The sequence below is a fragment of the Equus caballus genome, chromosome 21 (genome assembly GCF_041296265.1).
Source record: "Equus caballus isolate H_3958 breed thoroughbred chromosome 21, TB-T2T, whole genome shotgun sequence".
Classification (NCBI taxonomy): Eukaryota; Metazoa; Chordata; class Mammalia; order Perissodactyla; family Equidae; genus Equus; species Equus caballus.
Genome location: NC_091704.1, coordinates 16,461,053 through 16,488,599, shown reverse-complemented (window position 1 = coordinate 16,488,599; position 27,547 = coordinate 16,461,053). Strand labels below are relative to the sequence as shown.

The following is a 27,547-nucleotide window of genomic DNA, read 5'->3' as shown; positions in this document are numbered from 1 at the left end:
AACTCAAATGTCCCCACCTTCAGGAAGCTACCCTCCCCCTCCCCCGCCCTCCCATAGTTCCTTGTACATCATCTGCGTTTTGTGCTTCATTTCTAACACAAATCCCTGACACGGAGCCACATCAATGAGCATTTATTAAATGAATGAACATTCAATCAATGACCAAAGGGCATCTTTTTATATGTGAAGAGGTACGGGAAAGCTGAGAATACATTGGCAATGAATGATCATCTGCCAGGCACTGTGCTAGGTTTCAGGAATAGAATCGTAACCAAGACTGACAAGGCTGTTGCCCTCATAGAAGGGTAGGAATCAAACAATCACACACACAGATGTAAAGTTTCAGCTGGAACAGACACTTCGAAGAGAAGGTACAAGTGTAACAGTTACTCTGGCTGTATGACAAACCACCCCAAGATTTAGAGGCTTAGAATGACAACAACATTTATCTTGCTCCCCAATCTGGAATTTGGGCAGGCTTGGCAGGGAGAGCTCATCCCTGGCTCCTTGGTGTCAGCTGGGTGGCTGGAAGGCTGGGTCTGGAATCCCCTGAAGGTTTACTCGCTCACGTATCTGTCAGTTGCTGCTGGCAGTAGGCTGAGACCCGTGCTGGGGCTGGTGCCAGGAACACCTACATGTGCCCTCCTCATGCAGCCTGAGCTTCCTCCCCACATAGCCGCTGGGTTCCGAGAACAATCGTCTGAGAGGAGTGAGTGAGCCAGGTGGAAGCCGTATTGCCTTTTCTGATCCAGCCTCAGAAGTCACACAGAATCATCTCCATTTCAGTCTTTGCATAGTGGCCGTTCCAAGTCCCTCCCAAGTTCAAGAGGAGGGTAGACAGACTCTAGAACCTGGGGAATGGCCAGGTTCTGGAATAGCATGGGGGACAGGAAATATTGCCATGACCATTTTTGGAAAATAGCACCTGCTACCAGGGGGACTTAACTCAGTCTAGCAGGGTTGAGGAAGGCTTCCTGGAGGAGGTGGCATTCTAGCTGAGATCTGAAGGATGAGTAGACATTCACCATGAGAAAAGTCAGAGGGAACAGCTGTGCAAAGGCCCTCGGGAGGGAGTTTGGCACATGTGAATAACTTTTTTAAAAAGACCAGTGTTCTCAGACTGCAGAGGAACGGGAGGGGGAGAGAGGGTGCAGGATAAACGTGGAGAGGCCAGAGAGGGCAGCCCACTCATCCTTCTGGGATGAGTTAAGGTTTTTGGTCTTGGCATTTAGCGCTGGTAGAAACCGCACGGTTTTTATGCAAGGAGCTGCTTAAGCAGCTTTGACTTTGGAAGCCAACGCCCGGCTGCTCTGCAGGGAGGTGATTGGAGGGGAGCGGGAGATGGGGGGTGGGGTGGGGAGGCCGTTCATTGTTCAGGCAAAGGATGATGGTGGCTTAGACCAGGAAGGGAGAGTGGAGGGGATGGAAGGGAGCGATATTTAGAAGGTAAAGCAGAAAGGATGTGGCGCTGGGTGAATGTGGGGGGTGAGGGGAAGGAAGCATGGAGGACACATGGCTCCCGGCCCAGAAAGGAATTTGGCTCAGTTGCAGCGCTTTCCTGTATGAGCAGCAGCTAAGGCGACCTGAACCCTTGGCGGCCGCCAGACGTCTGGACAGTCTGTTCACACCAACTCTGCCTGGCAACCTATCGGTCACTGTCCTCGAGGACCAAAGGCCTGCGTGGGCTTCTGACATGCTGACGGGGTCCTCTCACGATGCCCCCCCTTCCCCAAGGAGTGTGGATTCTGTTCAAATTTCAAGGATCACTTTCAGTTTTTCATAATTTCCATAGATTTCATATGGTCAAATGAAGCCCTTACTCGTTTGGAGAACAGGAAACCACAAGCCAGTTCCACCTTGGGCACGAGTGTATATGCATGTGTATATGTGTGTGTGTGTGTGTGCACATATGTGTGTGTGTTCAACATGTGGACAATAGTACACATACATTTTTCATTCTTATTTCATTCATTATAAGGCATAAAAAGTTACTAAGTTGGATTTTTTCTTTACTATCCTCATCCACATAGATTAAATTGAACACCTTAGAGTTGACAGTTTAGATAGACGAAGCTGGAACACAAATTCCTGACCGTTTTGCAAATTGAATGGAATTAAGCTAAGACTCATAGGTAGGTCTTTCATTGGACACTGTTTCAGCAAGGTCAGAAAGAGAAGATTGAAAGATCCTATTTTGAACTAATCTAAGTCTTTCCAGGTGTCAAGCTTTATGACCAGAATCTCTAAGCCCAGAGTCACGTGTTGTGACAGAATTCTGAGATGGGCCCTGAGAGTCCCGCCCCTAGTGTGTGCCGGGCCCCTTCCTGGACCATGGGCAGGACCCGTGAGCATGATGGTTGTCACTCCTGAGATTAGGTTATGCCACATGGCAAAGGCGAAGGGATTTTGCAGGTGTATTTAAGGTCCCAAATGAGTTGATTTTGAGTTTATGGGAAGCGAGATTATTCTGGATGGGCCTGACGTAATCAGGGGCACCCTTTAAAAGCCAGTCTGGAGGTCAGCGCCTCGCAGCAATAGAGGGATGCGCCCCTGCTGGCCTGGAAGAAGGAAACAGCCGCATGGTGAAATGCCTATGAGGAGGGGTGGCCTGGGAGCTGAGGTTCCCAGCCCTACAGCTGCGAGGAGCTCAGTTCTGCCACCTGCCTGAGGGAGCGTGGAAGGGGGTTCTGAGCCTCTCGGGGAGATGCCAGCCTGCTGACACTTTGTGAGCCCCTGCAGAGAGAACCCAGCCACACTGAGGCTGGACTCCTGACCCACGGAAACTGCGGGCTAATAACTAGCTGTTATTTTCAGCTGGTAAGTGTGTGGCTATCTGTTTTGCAGCAATAGACGACTAAGCCTCCTAGCAAGCAGCCTCATCCCCAGGGCTCCGCTCTGATTCTCATGTCTCCACGCAGGTTCACCGGGTGACTAACGTGCCGCCTGCGGTGGGGAGGCTGTGTGTGTTGAGGCAGGGGCGTGTGGGAAATCCGTACTACGTACTGTGGGGCTTTGGGGAGAAGAAGGGAAAAAAATCTTTACCCTGAATCTAATCAAGCCTTAAGACCAGGGCCGGCTTGCTTCTCTGTCAAGTGCCAAATTGTAAATATTTTTGGCTCTGGAGCCATGCATTCTCTGTCGCTGCAGGATGAAAACAGCCTTGGGCAATATGTGAATGAACGGACGTGGCTGCGTTCCAATAAGATGGACGTGCAGACCAGGCGGCGGGCCTGCAGTTCCCGCTCCAGGACAGAAGACTAAAGAGATAAAACAACCAAATCTTGATTGGATCCTAGTTTGAAAGAAACAGCTATAAAAGGTGTTTTGGGCTAATTAGGAAAATTAGGGATGCCTATTAAATACCGATATTAAATAACAACTGTTAGTTTGCGTAGGTGTGTGTGGTTACGTAGGAGAATGACCTGGTTCCTAAGAGACTCATCCTGAAGTACTTGGGGGCTGAGGTGTCTTGGTGTGACCAGCGCTGGAAGTGGATGAGGACAGCGAGGGAAGTTTCTGCAAGAGCAGGGTCAGGTCCCGTTTTTGTTTAAAATGTTAGCATTTTGTTCATCATGGATTTTTTATTCATTTTGATTGCCTTAAAAATATGGTAATAAAATATTATTTATCCTGATTGCTGAGGTTTTGGGTGCCCTTCTAACCTTTGTGCCCAGAGGACTACCTCCCTCCCGTCACCCTAGCCCGGGCCTCACTTTGAAAGGGTCTAGCAGACGATTGACAGCGATACGACAATCCTGGAACCTTGGTGGTGAGTAAATGCGTGTTCATTCTCCCCAGATTGCAACTCTGCTGTAGCTTTGAACATTTTCAAGTTGAGATAAGTAATAAAAACTGTTTAGACTGTTAAAATAAAGTGAATTTAAAAATAAATAAATTTTAAAAAGAAACCAAACTCACAGATACAGAGAACAGGTTGGTGGTTGACAGAGGCGGAGGGGGAGGGTAGGTGAAATGGGAAAAGGGGTCAAAAGGCAAAAACTTCCAGTTTTAAAATAAATAAGTCCTGGGGATGCAACGTACAGCACGGCGACTGCAGTTAACAACACTGTACTGTGTATTTGAAAGTTGCTAAGAGAGTAGATCTTAAAAGTTCTCATCACAAGAGAAAAACATCTGTAACTATGTCTGGTGATGGATGGTACCTGTGGTGATCATGTCACAATCTACACAAACAGTGAATTGTTATGCTGTCCGCCTGAAACTACTGTAATGTGTCAATTATACCTCAATTTAAAAAAAGCCTCGGGGCCAGTTAAGTTCACACGTAGGGGCTGGCTCTGTGGCCGAGTGGTTAAGTTCACGTGCTCCGCTGCGGCGGCCCAGGGTTTTGCCTGTTTGGATCCTGGGCATGGACATGGCACCGCTCATCAGGCCACGCTGAGGCGGCATCCCACATCCCACAACTAGAAGGACCTGCAACTAAGATATACAACCGTGTATGGGGGCAGGGGGAGGGGGTTGGGAAATAAAGCAGAAAAAAAAAAAAAGATTGGCAACAGTTGTTAGCCCAGGTGCCAATCCTTAAAAAAAAAAAAGGAAGATTGGCGACAGTTGTTAGCCTAGGTGCCAATCTTTAAAAGAAAAAAAAAAAAAGTTCACATGTTCCACTTCGGTGGCCCTGGGTTCACCAGTTTGGATTCCGGGTGTGGACATGGCACCACTTGTCAAGCCATGCTGCGGTAGGTGTCCCACATGTAAAGTAGAGGAAGACGGGCACGGATGTTAGCTCAGGGCCAGTCTTCCTCAGCAAAAAGAGGAGGATTGGCAGCAGATGTTAGCTCAGGGCTGACAAATAAAAATGGCAAGCAATAGGATATATTGGAGTATATGAGGAAGCCATTTGGTATAAACCTAATTCGGCCTGACTTTGTTTTTTCCAAAAGGACCTGACTGTGGCTGTTGAGCATGCGTTGTATATACATTCCCTATGGCAAGAACAAAGGCCCTGAGATAAAGGTGCAACTTCCCTCCCCCTCCCAACCTTGGCATTTCCTTAGGGATAAACATCTTTCCTTAGGCTAGGAACTGATTGCTGCACTCACCTTTGACCACCCAGCTCACCTGTGACCACCCAGCCTGAGACAACAGACTGCCACCCTGCTGTGTTCACCAAGACAGAAGACCTACCTGCTGTTTCCATCAATCGCTGTGCCCACAGAGCAGTCTCGCAACTATTGTAAAAGGGACATTTCAATCCTATGTGAAACATCCTCTCTGGGGGGATATAACCACTCTGTGCACCCCACTTCTTTGGTGCCCTTTCTTTCTTCAGGAAGAAAGGCCCCGGGCCATGGTCCTCAGATTTGAGCTCAGAATAAACTCTCCCAAATTTTCATTACTAGATTGGTTATGGATTATTTTCGTCGACAGGGCTAATCTTCCTCAAAAGAAAAAAAGTCTCTAGAATTTAACATAAATTAATTCCTGCTGCAACAAGAGGGGCTGTATATTCCAATTGTCTTGGGACAGTCCAGTTTATTTCAGTTGTCTGGGAGTTTAGTGAGCCCTTTCACTCTCAAAAAGTGTCCCAGTTTGGTGACCTGCTCCTGCTTAGCTGTAAGTGAGCAAGGTGGGGACTGTAATGGCCACACTGTCACCCCAGCTCCGCCACAGCTGGGAGACCTCAGACAAGTCCTTTCTCCTCAAAGTCCAGTGCTCCACAAACATTCATAGCAACCAAACTCTTTCTCAAATAAAAGCTCACTGCAAAAAAATGCAACATAAGCGACAATTCAGAACAGCATTTTATTAGTAAAAATTCTTTTCCTATATTCAAATTAGTATTTACACACAAAGCATTTGATTCTCCCTGAGGCTGTTGAGATGGACACATACATTTTCAACCAGAAGTTGTAGCTAAGATCTCACTCTGTCACAACATCCCCTTTATTTCTGTGCTGGGCGAAATCCTGATCCGCAGAGGAGTGTGGCAAGGAGCAGCTCTCTCTTCAGGGCTCCCTCGCAATCTAAGTTAGATGCAGATGGCAGGAGAATCCTAAGTTAGTGACTGCCAACACCTTAAAACCTGCTACCCGACGCACCTGAGCACACATTTTAAAATTACAATTTAAAGTATTTTTTAAAAGTGTGATTTGATGCTAACATTTGCAGAACTGCCGAAGCCGTCCTTGGAACCCTGGTTTGGGAAACGACTGAGTGAGCTGGTCCACAGTGTCGCATCCAGCTCAAGAGCTCCTGGTTGAAAGGTTACCTTTTCTGAAACTCCAAATCCAGTGAAAGGAAAAAAGAATAGCACCCTGAAGGTTTAGGTTCTCCCATCCTAGAGCAGAAGCACCAGAAGCAAGTGTCGCTTTGAGAAAGCTGCGGGCGAAGGAGAAAGACCCGCTCCAGTGGAGTGGAAACCGTTTGACTGTGGAACTTGCTCAAGACAGAGACGGTCCAAAAGCACGGCCGTGAGATGCTGCCAGCTCTTTCCATCTGCTTCCAAGAGCCTCCAGTTTTTAAGACAAAAAAGCATCTTTAAACACAAAGCCTGGGAGCCAGGGAGGATGGATAAAGAACTACAATAGGTTTATTGTTCTAATGCCAGCTTGGGTCGCGAAGTCAGCTCGCGAACTAGAGACGCACAGGCCAAACGTGCCTGGGGATGTAAATTCGGGCCAATCGCCAAGTTTTAAAAATGGGAACATTTTGCATAAAAGTCTGGAATCCTGGCTTTGCTTACGACAGGAAGGCACCGGCACCAGTGGGCTGCCTTCCCCACGGCAATTCTGGGGTAGGGTCCGGGCGCCCATGCCCACCCAAGACAGAGCCCCTCGCTGGCCCCTTCTCAGTCCACATAGTTGGGTGGTATTGACTTCATCCTCAGCCCTGGTGGGCACTGAGTCAGGCCAGCCAATCAGCTCACTGCATTCTCCCAGAGAACCATGGCATTGCATTTGGTTCTGGGATGGGTGTGTGAGCCAAGTGGGGCCAATAGATTTGCGGCCAGGACTTTGGTTCAAACTGTTGGGAAAGGAAGCTCTCTTTTCTACTGATCTTGGAGATGGCAGCATATTGGCCACCAAGTTGCTAACCAGGGGGTGGCAGGTCTGTGAATGGAGCCCACAAGGAGGAGAGAGGAATAGAAAGATGGTGAGAAGCAGGGTCTGGGTCACAGAATCGGAGCCCTTGGGTCCAGATATGCATATCAGCACGGACACTGTCCGCCTCAGCCAGATGGGACAGGCTAACTCACCAGAGACCCGTGCCCTGCGGGGTTTCTACACTATCAGGCAGACTTGTGAGCGTTTGTTTGATTTGGACTGGTTTCCCTGCGCACTCCCTGATCCCGAGTCCTGGAGCGCTCCTGCAGCAGCAGCCAGCTCTCCTCTCTGCCTGGATTTGACCATCCACACGGCCTTCTTGAAGTTCCTGAGAGGGTCCTGCTGCGAGGCCCTTGAGGAAGGGCACTGGAACCGCTCACGGATGAGATAGCCGTGTCTGGCAGGGGCAATGAAGCCATCGGAAGTGGGGATGATTCTGTTCACCACGGCATGGACAAACTGGACAGCCAGGAGAGCGCCTGTGGGGAGTGGGGGGCAGGGCACAGATGAGAAAACAGGGGCCGCAGAGACCCAATCTCACACATTCAGCAGTTGGCTGCATGGGGTGAGATCTGTGCTACACCCTTTACTATCTGAGGCATGACATGCAGCCTCTCGGAGCCCCTCTTGCTTCATCTGCAATGCGGGGATGCTAACAGCACCTGCCTCTTGAGGAGAGTTCTGAAGATGTGAAGAAGTCATGCATGTCAGGTGCTTAGTACCAGTTTTAGCCCAGAGTGAGCTCAGTAAATATTACGATTATTGGAGGAAGGATAGCAAGGGAGGCTGTGAACCTGCCAAGGATGGGCCTTTAAGGCCACAATCCACAGCCCGCAGCTTCTGAGCCATCTGCGACTTGCGCCGGGTATCTTTGCTACACTGTATCAGATTGCCCTGTATTTGACTACAGTGTATTAGGTTACAATGATTGATTGCAGTGTATTCAACTCTACGAGATATTCCTTCAGCCAATTACTTGCTTTGTGACCTTGGAAAAGTCCCTTAACCTCTCTGAACTGCATCTTCTTCATTTGTCAAATGGGGATAGCAATGGCCTCTGCCCCCTGACCAGTGCCGTAAGGGTTCCCTTCTCTATAGGAGACAGTGTGGGAAGGTAACAAAGATGAGCATGGGGACCAGGCAGACCTGCTTCAAATCACAGCCTACTAATTGCTCACTGTATGACCTTGGGCAAGTCACTGTCTCTCAGAGCCTCAGTTTTTGCTCTGTAAAATGGGGCGGCTATTGAGAGAATTAAACAGCTCCGTGACAGCACCTCATACACAAGAAATGTTAACTGTTGTTAATATGCACTTAGTGTAACATTGAACAGACCAAGAGGCATGGGGCGCTCAAAGCAGTTTGTCCTAAACAGGCTGGCTCTAACATTTACGGGGTCTGGGGCAAGAGAATGAGTCAAGGCCCACATCCTATCAGACACAATATGTAAATGTTGCAAATCTAGCTAATAAACTATTAAATGAAATATGCTCTAGCCTCCCACATTGAGGGATGTACCTTCAGAACCACTTGGAAGGTTAGGTTTGGGCTGGGAATTCTTGGGATCCTCAGTTCCGTGCTGGAATGTAACGGTGTAGGAGGGCCAGCCCCCAGCTGTTTGTGGCTTGCCCTCCTTCTCTTCCCACACCCAGCTCCATCCTATCCCCCCCTAGGGACCTCACACATATATGTGTGACCCCCCACCCAGCTCACACATCCAGACTCTACGCACACCACCCACGGCCCCACCCTGAGCCGAGGGGTGCACACACGGGGGGCAGAGTCCACCCTCAGAAAGATGGCCCTGGGGAAAAGGTCTGCACTTGCCCTAAAGATGGCCCAAGGCCAGGTGGGGCGGGGGTTCTGGAGTTCTAGGTGCCCAGATAGTGGGTCTGGAGGAGAAGGTGTAGCTCCAGGTGGGCCTGTCCCCTTGGCCTGGGGACACCTCCCTAAGTGGAGGGGCCCAGCTCGAGGAAGCCAGAGCGGGGCCCTCTACTGCTGGGGACCCAGGACAGGCCCTTCTTCTCCAGATGTAACCCTAGTCCTTCCGTCAAAGCAAAATGACTCACCATCCAGCACACTCCAGACAATCACGGAGCGATCCTTCAAGCCGACAAACACATACTTGTCATCCTTGGAGAAGCAGGCACACTGGACGCCTTGGCAGTAAGAATTCTGTTGAAAAAGACAATGTGATCTCAATTTCAGACTGAAAGACCCCCAAGAGACCAACCCCAAGGCAGGCATATGGGAAGCCAGGCTCGTAAGCGCCCCATGGGGGTGAATCCGACAAAAACCTGGAGAGATGGGTAGCATCGATATTCCCAGGACCAAACCTCCTCACAGCGGTCAGACTGAGAGGGTTAGTGACAGTCTGCGCTGGGGAGCAGGAGGCAGAGGGTTTAATTTCTTAAAGAACCTTAGTTACACAAATATTAGCCACAATTCTATCTAATTAAACTGTGTGCCAAATGCAATATGGGGTCCTGGATTGAATCTTAGAACATAAAAAGGGGATTCGTTGAAAAATCTATGACCCCAATAAGTTGATAGTTTAGTTAATAATATCATTCCCACATTAATTTCTTAGTTTTGACAAAGGCACTCCAGTCACATAAGATGTTGACACGGGAGGAAGTGGACGAGGCGTAGGCAGACGGGAACCTTTGTACTGTCTTCACAACTTGTCTGTAAATCTAAAATCCTTCTAAAATTGTTTATTTAAAAACAAAGTCAAAAATCTAGGTGAATTTAACTGCTGTGTGACATTTCCCATCTCAACGAGGCAAAAGATTACTGGCATCCCAGTCTTGTCGTGGCTTCATGAAACAAGTCAGGTGGGACAAAGGCCTTTTAAGATGAAACCACACCCACTCCGCTCTCTTAGTCACAAGGTCCTCTCCCTGTGTTTATTAACAATTTGTACGTCTTGCAACCTGAGGTACGGCCTCTGTTCTCCATCTGAAAAACTGGGATAATAACACTGAGCTTCACAAGATCGTTGTGAGGGTCAAATTATAGAATGATATTTTAATATGCATATTTTAATGTAATATGAATGTATTACATTTAAATATGTGATATAGCTCTTAATTTTGATACAAAAATTATAATCGCTTCTTAAGAGATGGACAGTGCAAACTTTTAGACTTCCTATGTAAAAGAGTTGCCAGTTTCCCTCTTCAGAGCATTCGAAGCTGCTCTTCCTTCTGCCTAGAATGCTGTTCCACCAGACTTATTTAACCTTCTTAAATAGCAGCCCTTGCCACTCTCTACCCCCTTGACCTGGCCCTATTTTTTCTTCAAAGCCCTGTTGCTCCCCACCCCGTCATGTATCTGCTGTTTTACTTTTATTTCGAATTTATCAAGCACAGAGGATATGTCGAGAGCTCTCCTAGGGACGGGGCCACCTCAGGGGGCAGAACACCGAAAGTCCTGCCCTCATGGAGCTCTCAGTGTCTCCCCCGGGAACGTGGCTCCCAGAGGCGGGACAGTGTCTGTCCCGGTCACGGCCACTTCCTCGGCGCTGGGGAGGGGCCTGGCATAGGTCAGGCGAACAGTTTGGGTGAGAGAATGGCGCAGGGGGATCAGGGCGAGGAGAGGGGGGCAGGGCAGGGCCAGTGCAGGACTGAGCCTGTCTCTATTTCAGATGCGGATATTTTGTTCTCCATGGATTTTTGCATTGGTTTTGATTTTTTTAAGCATCGCATTAAAATGTTGTTTGTCCTGATTGCCGAGTTTTTTGGCAGCCCCTGAAACTCTGCACCCAAGGCGAGTGCGTCTCACTCGCCTCACCCCAGTCCCTACCCAGGTCGGTGGCAGGTGGTGTGCACTTAATAAATGGCGCCTGTCCTGGGTTTCTAATGCTGGGACCTGGCACGCATGTGGTGTGGCCGGCCACGCACCGTGTAGCTCATCTCGAACTTCCCCTTGCAGGCCTGCAGGTCCCAGAGACACAGCAGCGCTTCCTCGCACCCGCTGACTGCCAGCTGCCCCTTGTGGCTGACCTCCACGCAGGCGACCCGGCTCCCATGCGCCTCCAGAGGGAACACTTTGGAAGTTGCACACTCGTAAAGGAAGAGGCCGCCGTTGGTCATGCCGTAGAGCACGCGGTAGTCGGCCAGCACGGCCACACTGGCTATGGTCTCAGGCAGCTGGGTGTAGAAGGTGTAGGTTGGCCCGCCGATGACCGGACAGGGGTCCCCGGGGCTGATGTCCAGCACCAAGACCAGGCTGTCGTAGGCGACGGCCAGGCGCTCCTCATCCTTACTCAGGGCCATGTAGTTGATGGCTTTCCCGGCCTCCGGAGGGGGGATGCACATCACGTCCTGTCTGGAATTCAGGGGGAACACCAGGACGACCCCGGAAACGAGGCCGGTGAAGAGAAGCTTGGCTTGCTCGGCGACCTCCAGGCACCTGACCTCATTGGAGGTGTCCAGGGCCTCTCGTTCCTCACCTGCCATGGGGAGAAGACCACACCAAGAAGTGATCACAGGAACGCTTGTTCCACGGTTTCTTATTTTTAAGCCTTTTTTCCATATTGCATTATCTATAATCTTGGACATGGCTATTGCGAGTTGCCCTGCTTCCACAGCTGCCCCCTAACCACCCAACTTTTAAAAATGAAAGTCGCCTCATCTCGATGCCCTGCCCGACGCCCTCGGTGACTTCCTGCACCCTCAGAACGGAAGCGCGCCGTCCGCAGTCCTCGAGGCCTCAGGTGACCTCCCAGACCTCATCCCAAACGTTTCCTTTACAAACTTTTGGAAAAGGCCAGAGAGCAAATATTTTTGCCTTGCAGGGTGTATGCTCTCTGTCTGACCATTTGAACCTGCTGGTGCAGCCCCTAAAGCAGCCACAGACCGGGTGTAAACAAATGGGTGTGCCCGGGTCTGGCCCGCGGGCCTGAGTTTGCAGACTCAGATCTCATCCCCCACTGCGCTTCATTCTCAGTGGCCCGCTCTGCCCGCGACTATCAGGCAAGCACCTGGAGAATCGTAACCTTGTCTGACTTGCTCACTGCCAGCCCCCAGAGCCCAGCCCCGCAGCTGGCCCTAGACTGACGCCAAATCCCTGGATGCAGGAACTTGAGAGTGAATTTCTTTTCCTCTATTATTTTATCACTAACAAAGAATTTCTATATCTCCATCTCCCCACTGGGGATGGCAGCAGATACGTTGGTGACACGCCCAGACCCAAGGCTGCCCACTGCCACACTCGTCTCTCTCAATTCCTTGAGAATCGCCCTTGGGTGAAGGGCGTCCCTTATCTGGAAATGCCTGGAGGGCTGTGCCTGCCCCACAAGGACGGCACTAGGCCAATGACTGCCTGAGGTGACAGTATAAACGGCTGGCCTCCGTGCTTCAAGATGGGACAATTCTGAGGTGCAATTCATGCTCCCAGGTCCCCGTGAGGGTTGAGCCCACGTCAGGCTGAGCCCACCTCCTTGCTCTGGCCTTCCCCGCCCCAGCCTGCTCCCCGCTCTCTCTCCTTCTCCTGGGAGTGACCCCCTACACAACACTTGTGCAAATATCCCCATCATGCGCCCTGCCTCCAGGGGACCTGCACTGAAACGGGGATTGACAGCCAGACTATCAATTGCCTTATGCTAGAAATTTGTAACATCAAATCCTGTTTTCTATTAGCCACATGCGACCTGACTGGAGTTACAGGTGTGTTATGAGCCGAAAGTTTGTGTCCCCCCAGAGTCATATGTGAAAATCCTAACCCCTAGCGTGATGTATCAGGAGGTGGGGACTGTGGGGGATGGAGCCCTCGCGATGGGGTGAGTGCCCCTATGAGAGGGACATGATGCCTGCACCTCTCTCTGCTCTCGGCCATTTGAGGACACACGAGAAGATGGCCATCTGCAAACCGGGAAGCCGGCTCGCACCAGACACCCATCTGCCGGCGCCCTGATCTTGGACTCTCAGCCATCAGACCGTGAGGAACAAGTGTGTGTTGCTCAAGCTCCCCCGCAGGCTATGGCGTTTTATTATAACGCCCGACCAGACCAAGACAGGGGCTTCCATTCCGACCCACGCAAATCTTACAAACCTTCTGCCACATCCCAAACGGTGACTTTGTTTTTGTCCCCAATCTTGGGGAAGTAAACGTAGCCGCCATCGTGTGACACCGCGGTGAGGCCGGTGCGGTCCAGGAACGGCGCAGAGGCCCGTGGCTTCTGAGCGTAGCTGAGATCCCAGACTTTAAAAGATGAGGACTGCTGGGAAGCAGATGCCACCAAGGCCCCAGCCCGGGCCAGCAGGCTCACAGGGGCTCCGACGCCTTCCAGGATGTCCAGCAGGGTCCCCTGCTCTGACAGACTCCACACCTGAGGATGGAGAGCAGAGGCAGGCAGAGCTTACTTCTTACTTACATTATCGTAGCTCGGAAATGTGCTTAAGGCCATCTGTCCGCCTGCGGTGAATTCCTTCACATCTCCCCGCTCCCTCAAACTCCCCCCCAACCCCCCCCCCCCCGCCCCTACCACGGCAGTTCTCAAAGCGTGTTCCAGGGAGCCCCTGGAAGGTACCCCCGCAGGCTTTCTCAGGGTCTATAAGAGCAAAACTAGCTTCTTAATAATTCTAAGGTGCCATTTGCTTTTTCTACTCTCTCTTCCTCTCACAAGTAAGCAGTGGCGTTTTCCAGAAGCTATGGGACATGTCATATCACAATAGATAGGAGAATCAGTGCAGAATGAAATATGCAAATCCAACTGTCTTCTTAAGCCAGACATGAAAGAAGTTTGCAAAAACATGAAACCATGACACCCTTCTTGTGAGGTTTTTTGTTTGTTTCAGAAAATATAGTTATTTTCATAAAAGTATGTTATGATGTTGACATGTCATGTTAATGAATTAATGGATAAGTATTTTTGGATTTCCTCATTTTTTATTTTAAATATGGTTATGGTCAAGCCAGCCCTGGGGGTCTAGGGGTTCAGATTCAGCGCTCTCACCACTGGCGCCCCGGTCCGTTTCCCAGTCAGGGACCCACACCACCCGTCTGTTGGGTGTCATACTGTGGCAGCCGTGTGTTGCTGTGATGCTGAAAGCTGTGCCACTGGGATTTCAAATACCAGCAGGGTCCCCCATGGTGGACAGGTTTCACAGCGCTTCCAGACAGACAGACTAGGAAGAAGGACCTAGTCACCCACTTCTGAAGAATGAGCCATGAAAAGCCTCTGAGTAGCAGCGGAGCATGTCTGATAGAGTGCCGGCAGGGGAGAGGATAGTGCACGGACCAGGCAGGGTTCCGCTCTACTCTCCACGGGGCCACTAGGAATCGGAATTGACTGGATGGCAAAAACAGAATTATTATCAACAGATGCTAAATGCAATGCGATTCTGGATTGGATCCTGGAATCAAATAAAACAAGACATTTGTGGGAAAGCTTGTGAAATCGAACAAAATCTGCAGATCACTTAATAGTATTGTCTGGATGTTAATTTCTTGGTTTAATAAAGGGATCAAGGTAAGGTGAGATGTTAAGGTGGGGGCAAGCTGGGTGAAGAGCAGACATACATGTGGGGGGACTCTCTGGGCTGTCCTTGCAACTCTTCTGCAAATCCTAAAATTATTCCAAAATAAATCATTTGCTAAAATATATATAAATCGAATTGATACAACCCACATACACAGAAGCTCTTTGGGGTCCTCGCCAGGTTTTGAGAATGCAAAGAGGTCCTGAGACCAGAACTTGGAACAAGGGCTCCTTTATCATGTGTTTTCTTGCCAGCTTTGAGAACTTTGAGCGTAACGGGACTTTTCCTCCCCTCCCGGCAACCCTGCTCCGCTCTGAAGGCCAAACTCCTCCCAGCTTTTCAAGTTCAGTGGGAACGCTATCTTGTCTGTTGAATATTTTGGCAACTCCCCCCCCCCCCCCCCCCCCCCCCCCCCGACGTCTGCCACTGGGTCCCAGGAGACCCCTCCCCCATAGCCTCCCAATGACCTGCCTGTTCTGCCTGCGCTGGTGTTTGTGGGTTTCTGTATTCTGAAGCCCAAAGATCCCCAAGGAATCATCCTGTCTAGTGCGGAGGCGGAGGTAAGGGTGGCGGCCCTGAGTCTCCCCCTCACCTGAATGAGTGCGTCCCGGGACCCAGTGACAATGAGATTGTTCTCAGGACCAAAAATGGCTGTCTCCACTGTGTCCTCATGTTCAAGGTCGGTGGCCATGAATCGATGAAACCCCTGTGAGTCAGCCAAGAATATTCGCACGGAGCTTCCAAAGCCTGAAACGGCAGGGGCTGGGGTTACGCCCTTCATTTTTGAAGAGCTTGAGAGTAATTCAATTCCATCAACAAAGATTCTTTTTGGAGCATCTACTGTGAGCCAGCGGGAAGAATACAGTGGTGAACAAGCCAGACATGGCCCCCACCCTCACACAGCCTCCAGTTGGGGGCGTGTGACAACAGTGATCAAGAATCTCGAAGACATCCTCAAAAAACTAAAAATAGAACTACCATACGATCCAGCCATCCCACTACTGGGTATTTATCCAAAGAGCTTGAAGTCAGCAATCCCAAAAGTCCTGTGCACCCCAATGTTTATTGCAGCACTGTTTACAATAGCCAAGACGTGGAAGCAACCTAAGTGTCCAGCAACAGATGAATGGATAAAGAAGATGTGGTACATATATACAATGGAATACTACTCAGCTGCAAAACAGAACAAAATCATTCCATTTGCAATAACATGGATGGACCTTGAGAGAATTATGTTAAGTGAAATAAGCCAGCGAGAGAAAGATAATCTGTGTATGACTCCACTTATATGAGGAATTTAAAATTATGGACTAAGAACAGTTTAGTGGATACCAGGGGAAAGGTGGGGTGGGGGGTGGGCACAAAGGGTGAAGTGGTGCACCTACAACACGACTGACAAACATTAATGTACAATTGAAATTTCACAAGATTGTAACCTATTAATAACTCAATAAAAAAAAATTAAAAAAAAAAAAAAGAATCTCGAAGACAACAGCAAAGTTATTGACTGCCGCAAGACCACGAGCTTCCAAAGAGCTGAGACGCCCTATTTGGGCTTCTCATGGTCCCAGAACTCAGCACAAAGCTGGACACGGAGTAAATATATTTTGAAGATGGAAGGAAGGAAGGAAGGAAAATAAAATGGTTACAATTTTTTTTTGAGGAATGGAGGTCTGTTTTATTTGAGGTAGAAAAGTGAAGTGGGGGTCCCAGGCCTGTTCTCTTCCACCTGGGCTTAGAGGGGTCCTGCTTCATAGGCAGAGGGAAGACAGACACATTTTAGGCTGCAGAGCTGCAAACTCATTAGGGGACAGGCAGGTGACGTCAACGAGTGAGGCAGAAAAATGGTTATAATTTTTGATAAGGGCAATGAAGTGTGGGGACTGAGTGCAGATGGAGACACACACAGAGGAGAAGGCAATGTGAAGACAGAGGCACAGACTGGAGCAATGCGGCCGCAAGTCAAGGAATCACAAGACAGGAGCTGGAAGAGGCACACACACAAAAAAGGACTCTTCTCTAGAGCTTTTGGAGGGAACATAGCTCTGCCAACACCACGATTTTGGGCTTCCGGCCTCTAGAACCGTGAGAGAAGAAATTCCTGCTGTTCAAAGCCACCACATTTGTTTGGTAGTTTGTTACAGCAGCCCCAAGACATTTGAGCTGATTTTAGAGGGATGACTCTGCTCAGCGAGTCATGGGTTTGCATGGACCCCACTTAAGTGGACACCCTGTTCTTGCACAGAAATTACTGCTTACAAGATAGGCAGCCATCAATTCTTCTAGATGTTCAGAAATAAATTACTATTGGTAAATAAACAGACATTTGGCACTGTATTTGAGGATACAGAATTGCACCTGACCGTGGATTCAAATCCCAGCCCATCCACTTATAGCTGTGTAACCTCAAGCAACTTAACTTCTCTGTGCCTCAGTTTCCTCATATATAAATGAGAATAATGGAAGCACCTACCTCCCAGGGCCATCAAGGCGTAAAGGAAGGAACATGTGTAAATCACTTAGGACAGGTTCTGACATGTTGTAAGCACCTGAGTATTAGCTGCTGTTCCTATAAGGTTAAGTCTCACACTGAAGGGTTACAGTGTGAGCCTCTGTGCTGTGCCCCCGGCATGAGGCATCTCCATTGAGCCTCCTGACGATCCCTGGATCAAGTCTGGTCAGTGGGAAGCTGGGGGCTGAGAGTCCATCTTATTCCCTCTCTACACCCTCCATGGAACTGCTTTTATTGAGTTGTACTTGAATATGAGGCTCACGTGGAAGGATGTTATGGGAAACTGATGAAATGCACCAAAATGTCTCCAGTCCAAGGATATTTGTGTCACATTCTTATGCAGGAAAAGATTAACTCAGCAGGCCTGAGTTGTCCACACCCTGCACATAGAAAGTTTGGTGCTAGCCGGGTGCCTGGGAGGTGCCCTCCAAGTGCGCAGAATGTCCTGCCTGATAAGAGTGTCTTTGTTTACCTGAGGCCTTGGGCCACAGTGGATGGTCTATGCTCACGGTATGAAGTATGGGGGAAGTTTTGGGACAGGTGGTATCACCTTAACCTCAAGGGGGGCTGGAGACTAAGGTCAGCTGTGCAAGTGGTCAGCCAAGTCTACAGGACCAACCCTCAGTAAAAATCCTGGATGCTAAGTCTGCGGTGAGCTTCCCTGGTTGGCAGTACACCATGCATGTGCTCATACATCGTCACTGGGAGAAGTAAGTGCTGTCCGCATAACTCCACAGGGAGGGGACACCTCGAAGCTCCTGCCTGGTCTCTCCTGGACTCTGCCCCTTGTGCCTCTTCCCTTGGCTGATTCTAATCTGTATCCTTTTGCTCCAATGAACTGTAACTGTGAGTATGAGAGCTTTCCTGAGTTCTGTAAGCCCTAGTGAATCCTCAAACCTAAAGGTGATCTTGGGGACCCCTGAACCACAATTCTATTTACAACACTTGAAAGAAGTCCTTGCCTGATGTTAGCTAAGTCAGATCAAAGTACACCTCCTAAGCAACATGCTGGTTCCCAAAACTATGGAAGGGGAAACTGTCGGGGCTCCTTCTTCTCATTGACTACTGGAAAGAGCCACACTTGAAACCCAACTGCAACAAGTCTCTAGGTCACTGAGGTCCTCAATGCTTTTGGCCTCAGATTGTATTTTGTGCCTCTACCTTTGTTTTTCTTTCTTCTTTCATCATATTTCTCATGCTGCATTTTACACATATTTAAGCCACCTGAAATTCTTTTTTTTCTAAAGATTGGCACCTGAGCTAACAGCTGTTGCCAATCTCTTTTTTTTTCTGCTTTATCTCCCCAACCTCTCCCCCCACCCCGTACATAGTTGTATATCTTAGTTGCAGGTCCCTCCAGCTGTGGGATGTAGGACGCCACCTCAATGTGGCCTAACGAGCAGTGCCATGTCCACGCCCAGGATCTGGCGTCACCCCCATCACACACAGTCAATTACACCAAACAGAAAGAGACAGGTGCCTGCATCTCTGACAGGAAGTAAAACTACTACTAAAGGAAGATTTCTCTCTGTACCTGGCAACAGCCCAGCCAATGAGAAATGCCGCAGCCTAGCCAATGAGAAACACTGCACCTCAGCCAATGAGAAATGCCGTAGCTCAGCCAATGAGAAACGCCACAGCCTAGCCAATGAGAAATGCCGCAGCTCAGCCAATGAGAAACGCCACAGCCCAGCCAATGAGAAACGCCGCAGCCCAGCCAATGAGAAACCCTGGAGCTCAGCCAATGAGAAACCCCACAGCCCAGGGAAGGAAAAGCTGTTGCCGCCCTGAACTGCTACTTTCCCCCAATGGGCTTCCCTTTAGAACTGCCCCTCCCCACTTTCCCTATAAAAGCAGCTCCCCCCTCCTTGGTTTTCTGGATTTGCCTGTGGTTGGCCACAGCATTCACGTCCTCAATTGCAATTCTTTGGGCTATTCCTGAATAAACTCATTTTGAAGGCAAAATAACAGGTGAATTTACCTTTTAAGTTGACAGCTATAACTATAAAATACATGCCAGATTTCAAAGACTTTGCACAAGAATTTTTAAAAATTAAATTAAATTTTTATATTGATTTAATGTTGAATTTTTGGATATACTGGGTTAAATAAGATATATTAGTAGTATGAATGCCACCTGTTTCTGTTTACCATTTTAAATAGAGTCATGAGAACATTCACAATTATAAGTGTGGCTCACATTGGTGCCTTGCATTACTGCAAAGTGCTGGTCCATGTGTCTGACCCCTGGAAATGTCTTTGCAAAAATCAGGGTGATTTTAGGGCAGCGAGAATACTCTGCATGAGACTGTAATAATGGACACATGCCATTATACCTTTGTCCAAGTCCAGAGACTGTACACCACCAAGAGGGAACCTTAAAGTAAAGTATGGACTTTGGGTGATGATAACGTGTCAACGTGTCATTCATTGTAACAAATGCACCACTCTGGTGGGAGATGTTGATAACGGGGGCGGCTGTGCATATGTGGGAGCAGGAGGGTTTGGAATTCTCTCTACCTTCTGCTCAATTTGGCTGTGAACCTAAAGTTGATTTTTAAAAAGTCTTTTTTTAAAAAAATCAGGCTGTGGAGCATCTGTTGGTCACCACTGCTGGGAAGCCTTCCCTGATTGCTTTAGGCTAAGGAAGGGAACCCTGTCACATGCTCCTATAGACCCTGATTCTTGTCTTGTCACGGCACCAAGCACTCTTTCTTCTGGCTACCTACTTGTCCACCTTTCCTGCTATCCTGGAAGCCCCTAAAAGCAGGACTTGTGGGGGCTGGCTCACCCGAGTGCAGCCCCTTCTCTAGCCCAGCCCCCTCTATCTTTGTGACTGTCTGGCAGAGAGAAACACTTCCATTTCAGAGACAACAAACCAGAAGCCCAGAAAGGTAAGGAGATCAGAACAGGGGTTGGCAAACCTTGGCCCACGGGCCAAACTTGGCCCGCCACCTACTTTCATATGGCCCATGACCTGAGAAGAGTTTTCACATCTTCCAGTATTTGCAAACATTCAAAATAAAATTACTATTTCATGACACGTGAAAATATGAAATTCAAACTTCAGTGTCCATAAAGGCTTATTGGCACACAGCCACACCCACCGGAAATCTCGGCCGCGGTGCCTTTCGTGTGACAAGGGCAGGGTTGGCGGTCTCTTCCAGAGACCGGCAGCCACAAAGCCAATGCTGAGCGCTCCACGGCCCTCGGCAGAAAGTCCGCCAGCCGCTGGTCTAGGACGCCTCCTTTTCCAGACCCCTCTCCCCCTCCAACCAGACCCCGGGCTGCCTCCTCACTGCTCCCCAGTGAGAGCCAAACGCTACCTGCTGCGAGAAGGGACTCATCTTCAGAGACCACCAGGAACCCCACAGCTTCCGGAAGCTTCTCCAGCAGAACGTCTCCTTCGGAGGAAACCTGCGTAAAGTCAAGGATGTCCATCAAGTATTTGCACAGGGTTCAGGGTCCAGAGCTTGGTTGACACAGGGCTCTGCCAGTCATCAGGTCTGCGACCCAAAGCCAATCCCCTAAGCCCTCAGGGCCTCAGCTGTAAAATGGCAGACGACACCAGGGCCGCCTCACAGGGCCACCGGGGGCTAAGAAGTGCACAGAATGGCTCCCCCGGCACAGTCAGCCCTCCTAAAGTGGCAGCTATTATTATTACTGTTGACGTTGCTCTCATCGTCACCAGAGAACATTCTAGCAGCTCTAAAGATCTCAAATAAAATCAAAACACAGATGACGGCCAGAGGAAGGCAGCACGAGCCCCCCTTCCCGAGCTGCAGAAATGAACCAATTTTTGCTCATACCGAAGAAGGTTCATTCATGAATCCTGATTCTCAGCCCCAATTTAGCTACTGATTTTTGAGTGCCTGACCGCCACCAGGCCCTGTGCCAAAGCTTCCTGTTCATTATCTCGTTGAGGAGGGGCAGACGGCACAGGAAAGGGAGTCATTTGCACCAATTCGAGTCAATATTAAAAAAAGATTTGTTCAACATTTACTTAGCAGGGGCAGGAGAAAGTGAAAGTTTTCATGGCTGTTACTGCTGACTTTCTAAAAACGTGATTCTTTTAAAACTTAAAAAATTAAATAATACTGTATATGATTAAAAAGAAGAAGAAAAGAAATATCCAGAACCCGCCACGACCGTCTTTTCACCTTCTCTGCCGTTCTTCCTTCTTCCCACAAGGAAGGGTCGTCTGCGTTTGCGGAGCATCCGTTTGCATCGACGGACATTTACACGAGCATCCTTTTTTGCGTAATCCATGAGAGATGTTGCTCTGCGAGTTACTTTTTTCACGTAATGTGTCTGGGGCAGTGGTTCTCAAGCAGAGGGTGCTTTTGCCCCCAGAGAACACTGGGTGGCGTCTAGAGACGGTTTTGGTTGTTAAGATTGGGGAGATACTCTGCATCAAGTGGATGGAAGCCAGGGATGCTGCTAAACATCCTACAGCGCACAGGACAGCCCCCCACAGCGGAGAAGGACCCGGCCCCCAATGTTGGCCCAGTAGCCGTTTAGAGCATGGGTCCTACAGCCAGACTGCTTGAGTTCCAATCCCATCTGTGACACTCCTCAGCTGTGTGACCTTAGACAAATGACTTCACCTCTCTGTGCCTCAGTTTACCTACCCATAATATAGAAATGGTGGCAGAAGCTACATTTTAGCATTGCCTTGTGGGTTAAATAAGTTAACAGATAGAAAGTCCCTGGAATAGCGCTTAGTACACAGTAAGTGCTATATGAAAATTGTTATTTCCATGAAAACACCTCTAGCACAGGGGTCGGAAAACTTTTCCTAGAATGGGCCAGGTAGGCTGTTATTTTATTTTCAGCTTTGTGACCATATGGTCTCAACTTTGCCGTTAGCGCACAAATGCAGCCATAGATAGTATGTAAACAAATGAGTGTGGTTGTGTGCCAATAAACTTCATTTATGGACACTGAAATTTGGATTCCATAGAATTTTCACATTTCACAAGATGTTATTCTTATTTTTAGTTTTTTTCAACCATTTAAAATCGTAAAACCACTCTCAGCTTGTGGGCCGTACCAAAACAGGCAGCGAGCCAGATCTGCCGGCTGCTGCTCCAGACTCGTGACGGCTGCGTCATGTCCCACAGTACAGAACTCCCGCTGGACCGCGCGCCCATGGACGGACATTTGAGATCCTGCCAATGTTTTCTTCTTACCTAGGGCGCTGCAAGAAATACCATCACCTCGGCTGGTCTCTTTTTAAGTGAGGAATAAATGCCTGAAGATCTTGGATAACACAAACATGCCGAATTTGAGATGGATTTTCCCCCAGGACCATAAAGGACAGTGGGTCCCACCAGCTACAGTGCCGCTGCCACTGACACCAGCGTAGACACAGTCCACCATCCACGAGATGCTGAACACACCTTAAAACATTTTTGCATTTTCTCGATTTCACATTTGCATGTAAAATGAGACAATACTTTTATCATCTTATTTCAGTTTACCTAAGTCAAATTCACATAAAACCTGGCCACACTGCGCTTACCTCTGTGTGCACGTGTGCAAGTGTCTGCACAGGTTTCTGGAAGCAGAATGCTGGGTTCCATGGGAAGGTGCCCTTTAAATCTGGGTGGACACTCGAGACTGCTTCCTCCAGGCCTTCCTCAACTTATATCCCCAGGAGAAGGTAAAACGGTGCCCGAGAAATAGATTTTCTTTTCATAAAAATATACACTTTTATGTTCAAAATAAGAGCTCCCTTCCATGCACTTTGTTGAACCTGATAATTCTTGGGAGGTTTATAAAAAATCAACATTAGGTAATAAAATAAGGCTCCTATTCCTGGTAAAAGCACCGCTTCATGCATAAATCAGTTTCAAAGTTTCAGTGAATTGCAGTGGTCAGAGGCAGGTCACAGTTGGCTCTCTGGGCTCAGAGTTAGTGCCGCCACCTGGAGTTGCCCCTTGCAGCTGGCACATGCAACCTTACAGTTGTGCTCACAAGAGGTGTGCGTGTGTGTGTATGTATTTCTACTAGAGTGGGATGGGGTCTTAGTTACTTTTTTTTTTTTTTTGGTGAGGAAGATTGGCCCTGAGCAAACATCTATTCCAATATTCCTCTTTTTGCTTGAGGAAGATCGCCACTGGGCTAACATCTGTGCCCATCCTCCTCTATTTTATATGCAGCACGCCACCACAGCATGGCTTGATGAGTGGCGTGTAGGTCTGTGCCAGGGATCTGAACCCACAAACCCGGGCCGCTGAAGAAGAACATGCAGACTTAACTACTACACCACCAGGCTGACCCCCCTACTTACATTTTTAAAATTCTTCCTGTAAGTCTCCCGTTATTTCAATGCCAGACCCTCAGTTGACATGTGCATGGTCTTCCTCTCACAGTGGGCAGATCTAACAGCTCTGCATCTTGAGTTCTGCTTGGACTTGAATATTTCAGGGCAAGCTTGGACGAGGAGAGATGGTTGGGTGCCACTCAGGAACTCTGGCGCAAGGAGACTGCTTTTCCTGGGACCCATCAGTCCCAGAGTCTTCGGGAACCAGCTCGTCCAGTTTCCCTCCCTTTGCCCCGACTTTCCTGGGACACATACGCCTTAAGCTGAGCTTTCTCTTCCAGCTGCCTTTTCTGGTGCTCTGCCTTCATTGTTTGGGCTTCTGTCTGGTGTCACGTCCCTTCAGCCTGAAGAACTTCTTTCTACCATTTCTTATAGTGCAGATTTGTCAGAGACAAATTCTCTCAGCTTTTGTTTGCCTGAAAACGTTCTTATTTTGCCTTAGATCTTGAAGGATATTTTCACTGGGTGTAGAAGTCTAGCTTTACAGGTTTTGTTTTCTCTTTCAAGTTACAGATGTCATTCCACTGTCGTCTGTCTCCATTGTTTCTGACGAGGAGTCATCGTGGACACCCACTGTCCGTAAGGGGTCACTTTTCCTCTGGCTGCTTCTCAGATTTCTCTCTCTCTGTCTTTTTTTCTTCTTCTTCCTAAAGCCACCCACCCCACCCCAGTACATGCTTGTACATTCTAGCTGTGAGTGCCTCTGGTTGTGAGATTTTTCTCCTTACCTTTGGTTTTCAGCAGTTTGATGATGATCGCCAAAATGTGTTTTTCTTCTTTTGACCCTGCTTGAGGCTCTGTGAGCTGTTGGATCTTTGGGCTGATGTCTTGCATAAATTTTGGAAATTCTCAACTATTATCTCTTCAAATATTTCTTCTGCCATATTCTCTCTTTCTCTCCTCTCCTTCAGAGACTCTAACTGTTCTCCAAAGAACTAATGTCTAAACACTTGGCGTTGCCCCACAATTCTCAGATGCTTTGTTCCTTTTCCCCTCATTATTTTTTTCTTTATATTTATGTTTGGATAATTTCCACGGTCTTTGATTCACTGATCTTCCTCTGCTGTGACTAATCTGCTCTTAAACCCATCAAACGATTTCTTCATTTCTGACATTGTCTTTTTTGATTCTAGCATTTTTATTTGGTCTTTTTTTTTCTAGTTTTGATTTAAAATTTTTGAAATTCCTCATCTATTCACACATTATCCACCTTTTCCACTATTTATCTTAAATATTTTAAAGTTCTTGTATGATTATTTAAACATTTGAGTCATTCATGTGTCTGTTTCTATTGATTGTTTTTGCTCTTAATTATGGTCCCATTTTCTTGCTTCTTCGTGTGTGTCATAATTTTTGTGACATAGGAGACCTTGAATGTAAAAGGACAGTAGAGCCCAAAATAAATAACATCTACCCCAAGAACAAGACATGACCCTTCCATTGGGCTTCTCATGTGGAGGGGACCAAAGCCATTTAACGTGGACTTCAGCTGGGTCTGGTCTGGGCTCCATCTTTAGTTAAATTCATTTGATCAATGTCTTCAAATGCTTTGAGTTATCAAGACTTTCCCTCCACAAGGGTTGACGAGCCCATCTCCCCTGCCACGTCAAGTTCCTTGAGGGTGCCCGGTGTGGTGCCCTTGCTTCTCCACCTACGACTCCTTATATGACTTACTGTTGCCATCACGTCCCCTCAGGGCTCTCCTTTATCCTTATGCTTTAAATTCTCCAATAAAGAGTGAACTTGGGGGACCCCAGACACCTCACTCATAGATCCTAACACAGGCAGAGCCCCAGGCCTGTGCTCTCTCCCTCCCTCTCTACCCACAACCTCGCTGTGTGGGCCTTGGGCGTGCTGTGTGCCCTCCAGGACCTGTGAGCAGTAAACCTTGCTCCTCAAAGTTCCCTGATGGTGTTTGCTGAAGTGCGTCCTGCCATCATCATAAGAACCACGAGAGCAGGCCCAGCCATAAGGACCCCAGTCGGGGAAATGTCTGTGGGGCTCCCTCTGCGTGCCGGGAGCCTGGGTGAGACTGTGGGCATTCCTAATCGAAGGCGCTACCATCAGCAGGCTTGGGACCAACACAGCAGCAGCTTTCCGGAACAGAAGATTAGCCCCTGCAGAGCTGAGGGCTTGGGACAGGGCGCCAACAGCAGGCATACAGGGAGAAATCCGCATTAACTAGCACCGTATTCCAGCTCACTCCCCAACCCCACTGTTGGAGGCCTGAGCGGTGCCCATCAGTCCATCCTTTGTCCTGGCTCTGGATGTAGGTGCCATTTTCCCTCTATTTTACAAATGAGGAAACTGAGGCTCAAAGAAGAGGCTGCGCCAGCCCAAGAATACAACAAATTAAAGGCGGGAGTGGGGTCCTCAAACTCAAGTGCGTCTGGTCACCAAGTCCAAGCTCCTTTCGAGGCGGCAGGATATTACTGAAGGTGATCCGAGAAGGCGGGGAGGAATCTAACCCACCAGGAGACCCGGAAAAGGCTCGGGTGCTCTTCCGCCTTGATGGCTCAGGGAGGCTAGAGGCCGTGCGGCCCAGAAATGTGGGGCTTTGGGATGATATGGGAGGCCGCAGTTCCCCCTCCCCAAACTCTCACCTCCTCAGTAGGACATACAGGACCCTCTGTGATCCGTTTTCACACTGCATCTCTTTTCCCTAAAATGCCAGCCAGCTCCTACCTGCCACCACCACGACCCCTGGTCCCTGCGTCTTCCCTTTCCAGCTTGGGAATCATTCTTGTTCCAAGGCTGCCTCCTCGAAGGAGCCTCCCCAGCTTGCCTTTGTCAGAAGCGTCTGCTCCTTCCTCACCTAGAACACCCTGCTTCCACCTCTACCGAAAACAGACTCTGTTCCTCTAAGCGCGACTGTAAGTTGTTGGCGAGCCCGTCCGCGTCCCTACGTTGAGTTCATCAAGGCTGCAGTGGATTCTTGTGCTTCTTCGGCCCCACAGTGCCCAGCGCGGTGCCCTTGTTTCTCCACCTGCGACTCCTTATACAACTCGCCGTTGCTGGGCCATGCATAGCCCCTCACCGCTCTCCTGGTCCTGAGCAGAGCGCTTACTGCAGCCTTCAACTCCGCCCCCGGGTTGCTTTATTTCGGACTCCACTCTTTCATCTCGCCAGCACACTCGGCCCCTCGCCCAACCACTGATGGAGCTGGTGGCTAGTACCCAGCTCCGGCCCCTCTGGCGGGACGCCTCTGAAGCACGTTCTACACTGGCTCCCAGAGCAACCCCCACAGGACCGAGCGCCAACAACTGGCCACATTGGCCAGCCCCCAGGAGACATCAATAATGTTTGCTGAACTGCGCTGAACTGCAAAGCCCTGGAATTAAGAAGTCAGTGTCGTTTATTAAAAGATCAAAGGTGAGATGGTTTCTCCCAAGTTCTCGGACGTCTGAGCCCCTCTGAGCTCAGTTCGGCTGACATCCTGTTCCGCGAGGCTGCTTACCAAAGAGAGGGAGCCCTGGCTAAAGCCAGTCACCATCTTCCCCTGTTTCTGGACCAAGACGCCACAGGTGGGCGTCTCCTCTCTGATGCTGGACAAACGTTGCTTCCTCTGCAGTCTTCCCGTGGCTGAGCTCCACAGACTGACCAGGCCAGCCTCAGACACCGCCAGCAGCACGGCCTGGGGAGCCAGCGCCGCCGTGCACTTCCAGGGGTCGGAGGCATCTCCTAGGATGCGGAAAACCAGCTCTGCAGTTTCCAGATTCCAAGCACTGACCTACAGGGTGAGGAAAAGGGAGAGCACGTCAGTCGGCGAGCTTCCCAGAGGCGAACGCAAGTCCTGTTCTTTTTTATGGTTCGTGTATTTTATTTTCAACATGGTGCCAGTTCAAAGAACAGGCAGGGGAGGAGGCATTCCAGGCTGGATCCTGGAACGGCAAAAGGACATTTGTGGAAAAACTGAGGAAATCCAACTAGAGTCTGGAATTAGGTTGATAGTAATTCTCAGTAATAATGTCTTAGTTGTGACAAATGTACCCTGGTTATAAAGATGCTGGCATTAGAGAAGGCTGGATCAAGGGCATACAGGAACTCTTTATAATATCTTTAAAACTTTCCCATAAATCTACAATTGCTCCAAAGTAAAAAGTCTTAAACATAGAAAAAAAGTCAGCTATGCCGTGTGCACTCACATCTGTGT

General features: G+C 49.0%; 1 protein-coding gene and 1 long non-coding RNA gene across 3 annotated transcripts in view; one reads left to right on the top strand and one right to left on the bottom strand.

Annotated features, from left to right (window-relative positions):
* Positions 1 to 1,395: 1,395 nt before the first annotated feature.
* LOC111769628 (uncharacterized) lies at positions 1,396 to 5,362 on the top strand. Of its 2 annotated transcripts, XR_002802408.2 has the most exons (4): positions 1,396 to 2,817; positions 3,148 to 3,769; positions 4,905 to 4,977; positions 5,078 to 5,362. It is a non-coding gene; the product is annotated as an uncharacterized lncRNA (long non-coding RNA). The 2 variants fall into 2 exon arrangements; XR_011430477.1 differs by having other exon boundaries at positions 1,402 to 3,769.
* Positions 5,363 to 5,747: 385 nt separating this feature from the next.
* NWD1 (NACHT and WD repeat domain containing 1) overlaps positions 5,748 to 27,547 on the bottom strand; it is a 79,813-nt gene continuing 58,013 nt past the window's right edge. Inside the window, exons 15-21 of the mRNA XM_023625377.2 lie at positions 26,852 to 27,124; positions 20,393 to 20,483; positions 15,147 to 15,301; positions 13,125 to 13,401; positions 10,973 to 11,523; positions 9,137 to 9,242; positions 5,748 to 7,546 (exon numbers count right to left, since the gene is read on the bottom strand). Of these exons, the coding sequence (XP_023481145.2) occupies positions 7,245 to 7,546; positions 9,137 to 9,242; positions 10,973 to 11,523; positions 13,125 to 13,401; positions 15,147 to 15,301; positions 20,393 to 20,483; positions 26,852 to 27,124 (1,755 nt within the window). The 3' untranslated portion in view covers positions 5,748 to 7,244. The remainder of the gene's footprint in view (positions 7,547 to 9,136; positions 9,243 to 10,972; positions 11,524 to 13,124; positions 13,402 to 15,146; positions 15,302 to 20,392; positions 20,484 to 26,851; positions 27,125 to 27,547) is intronic.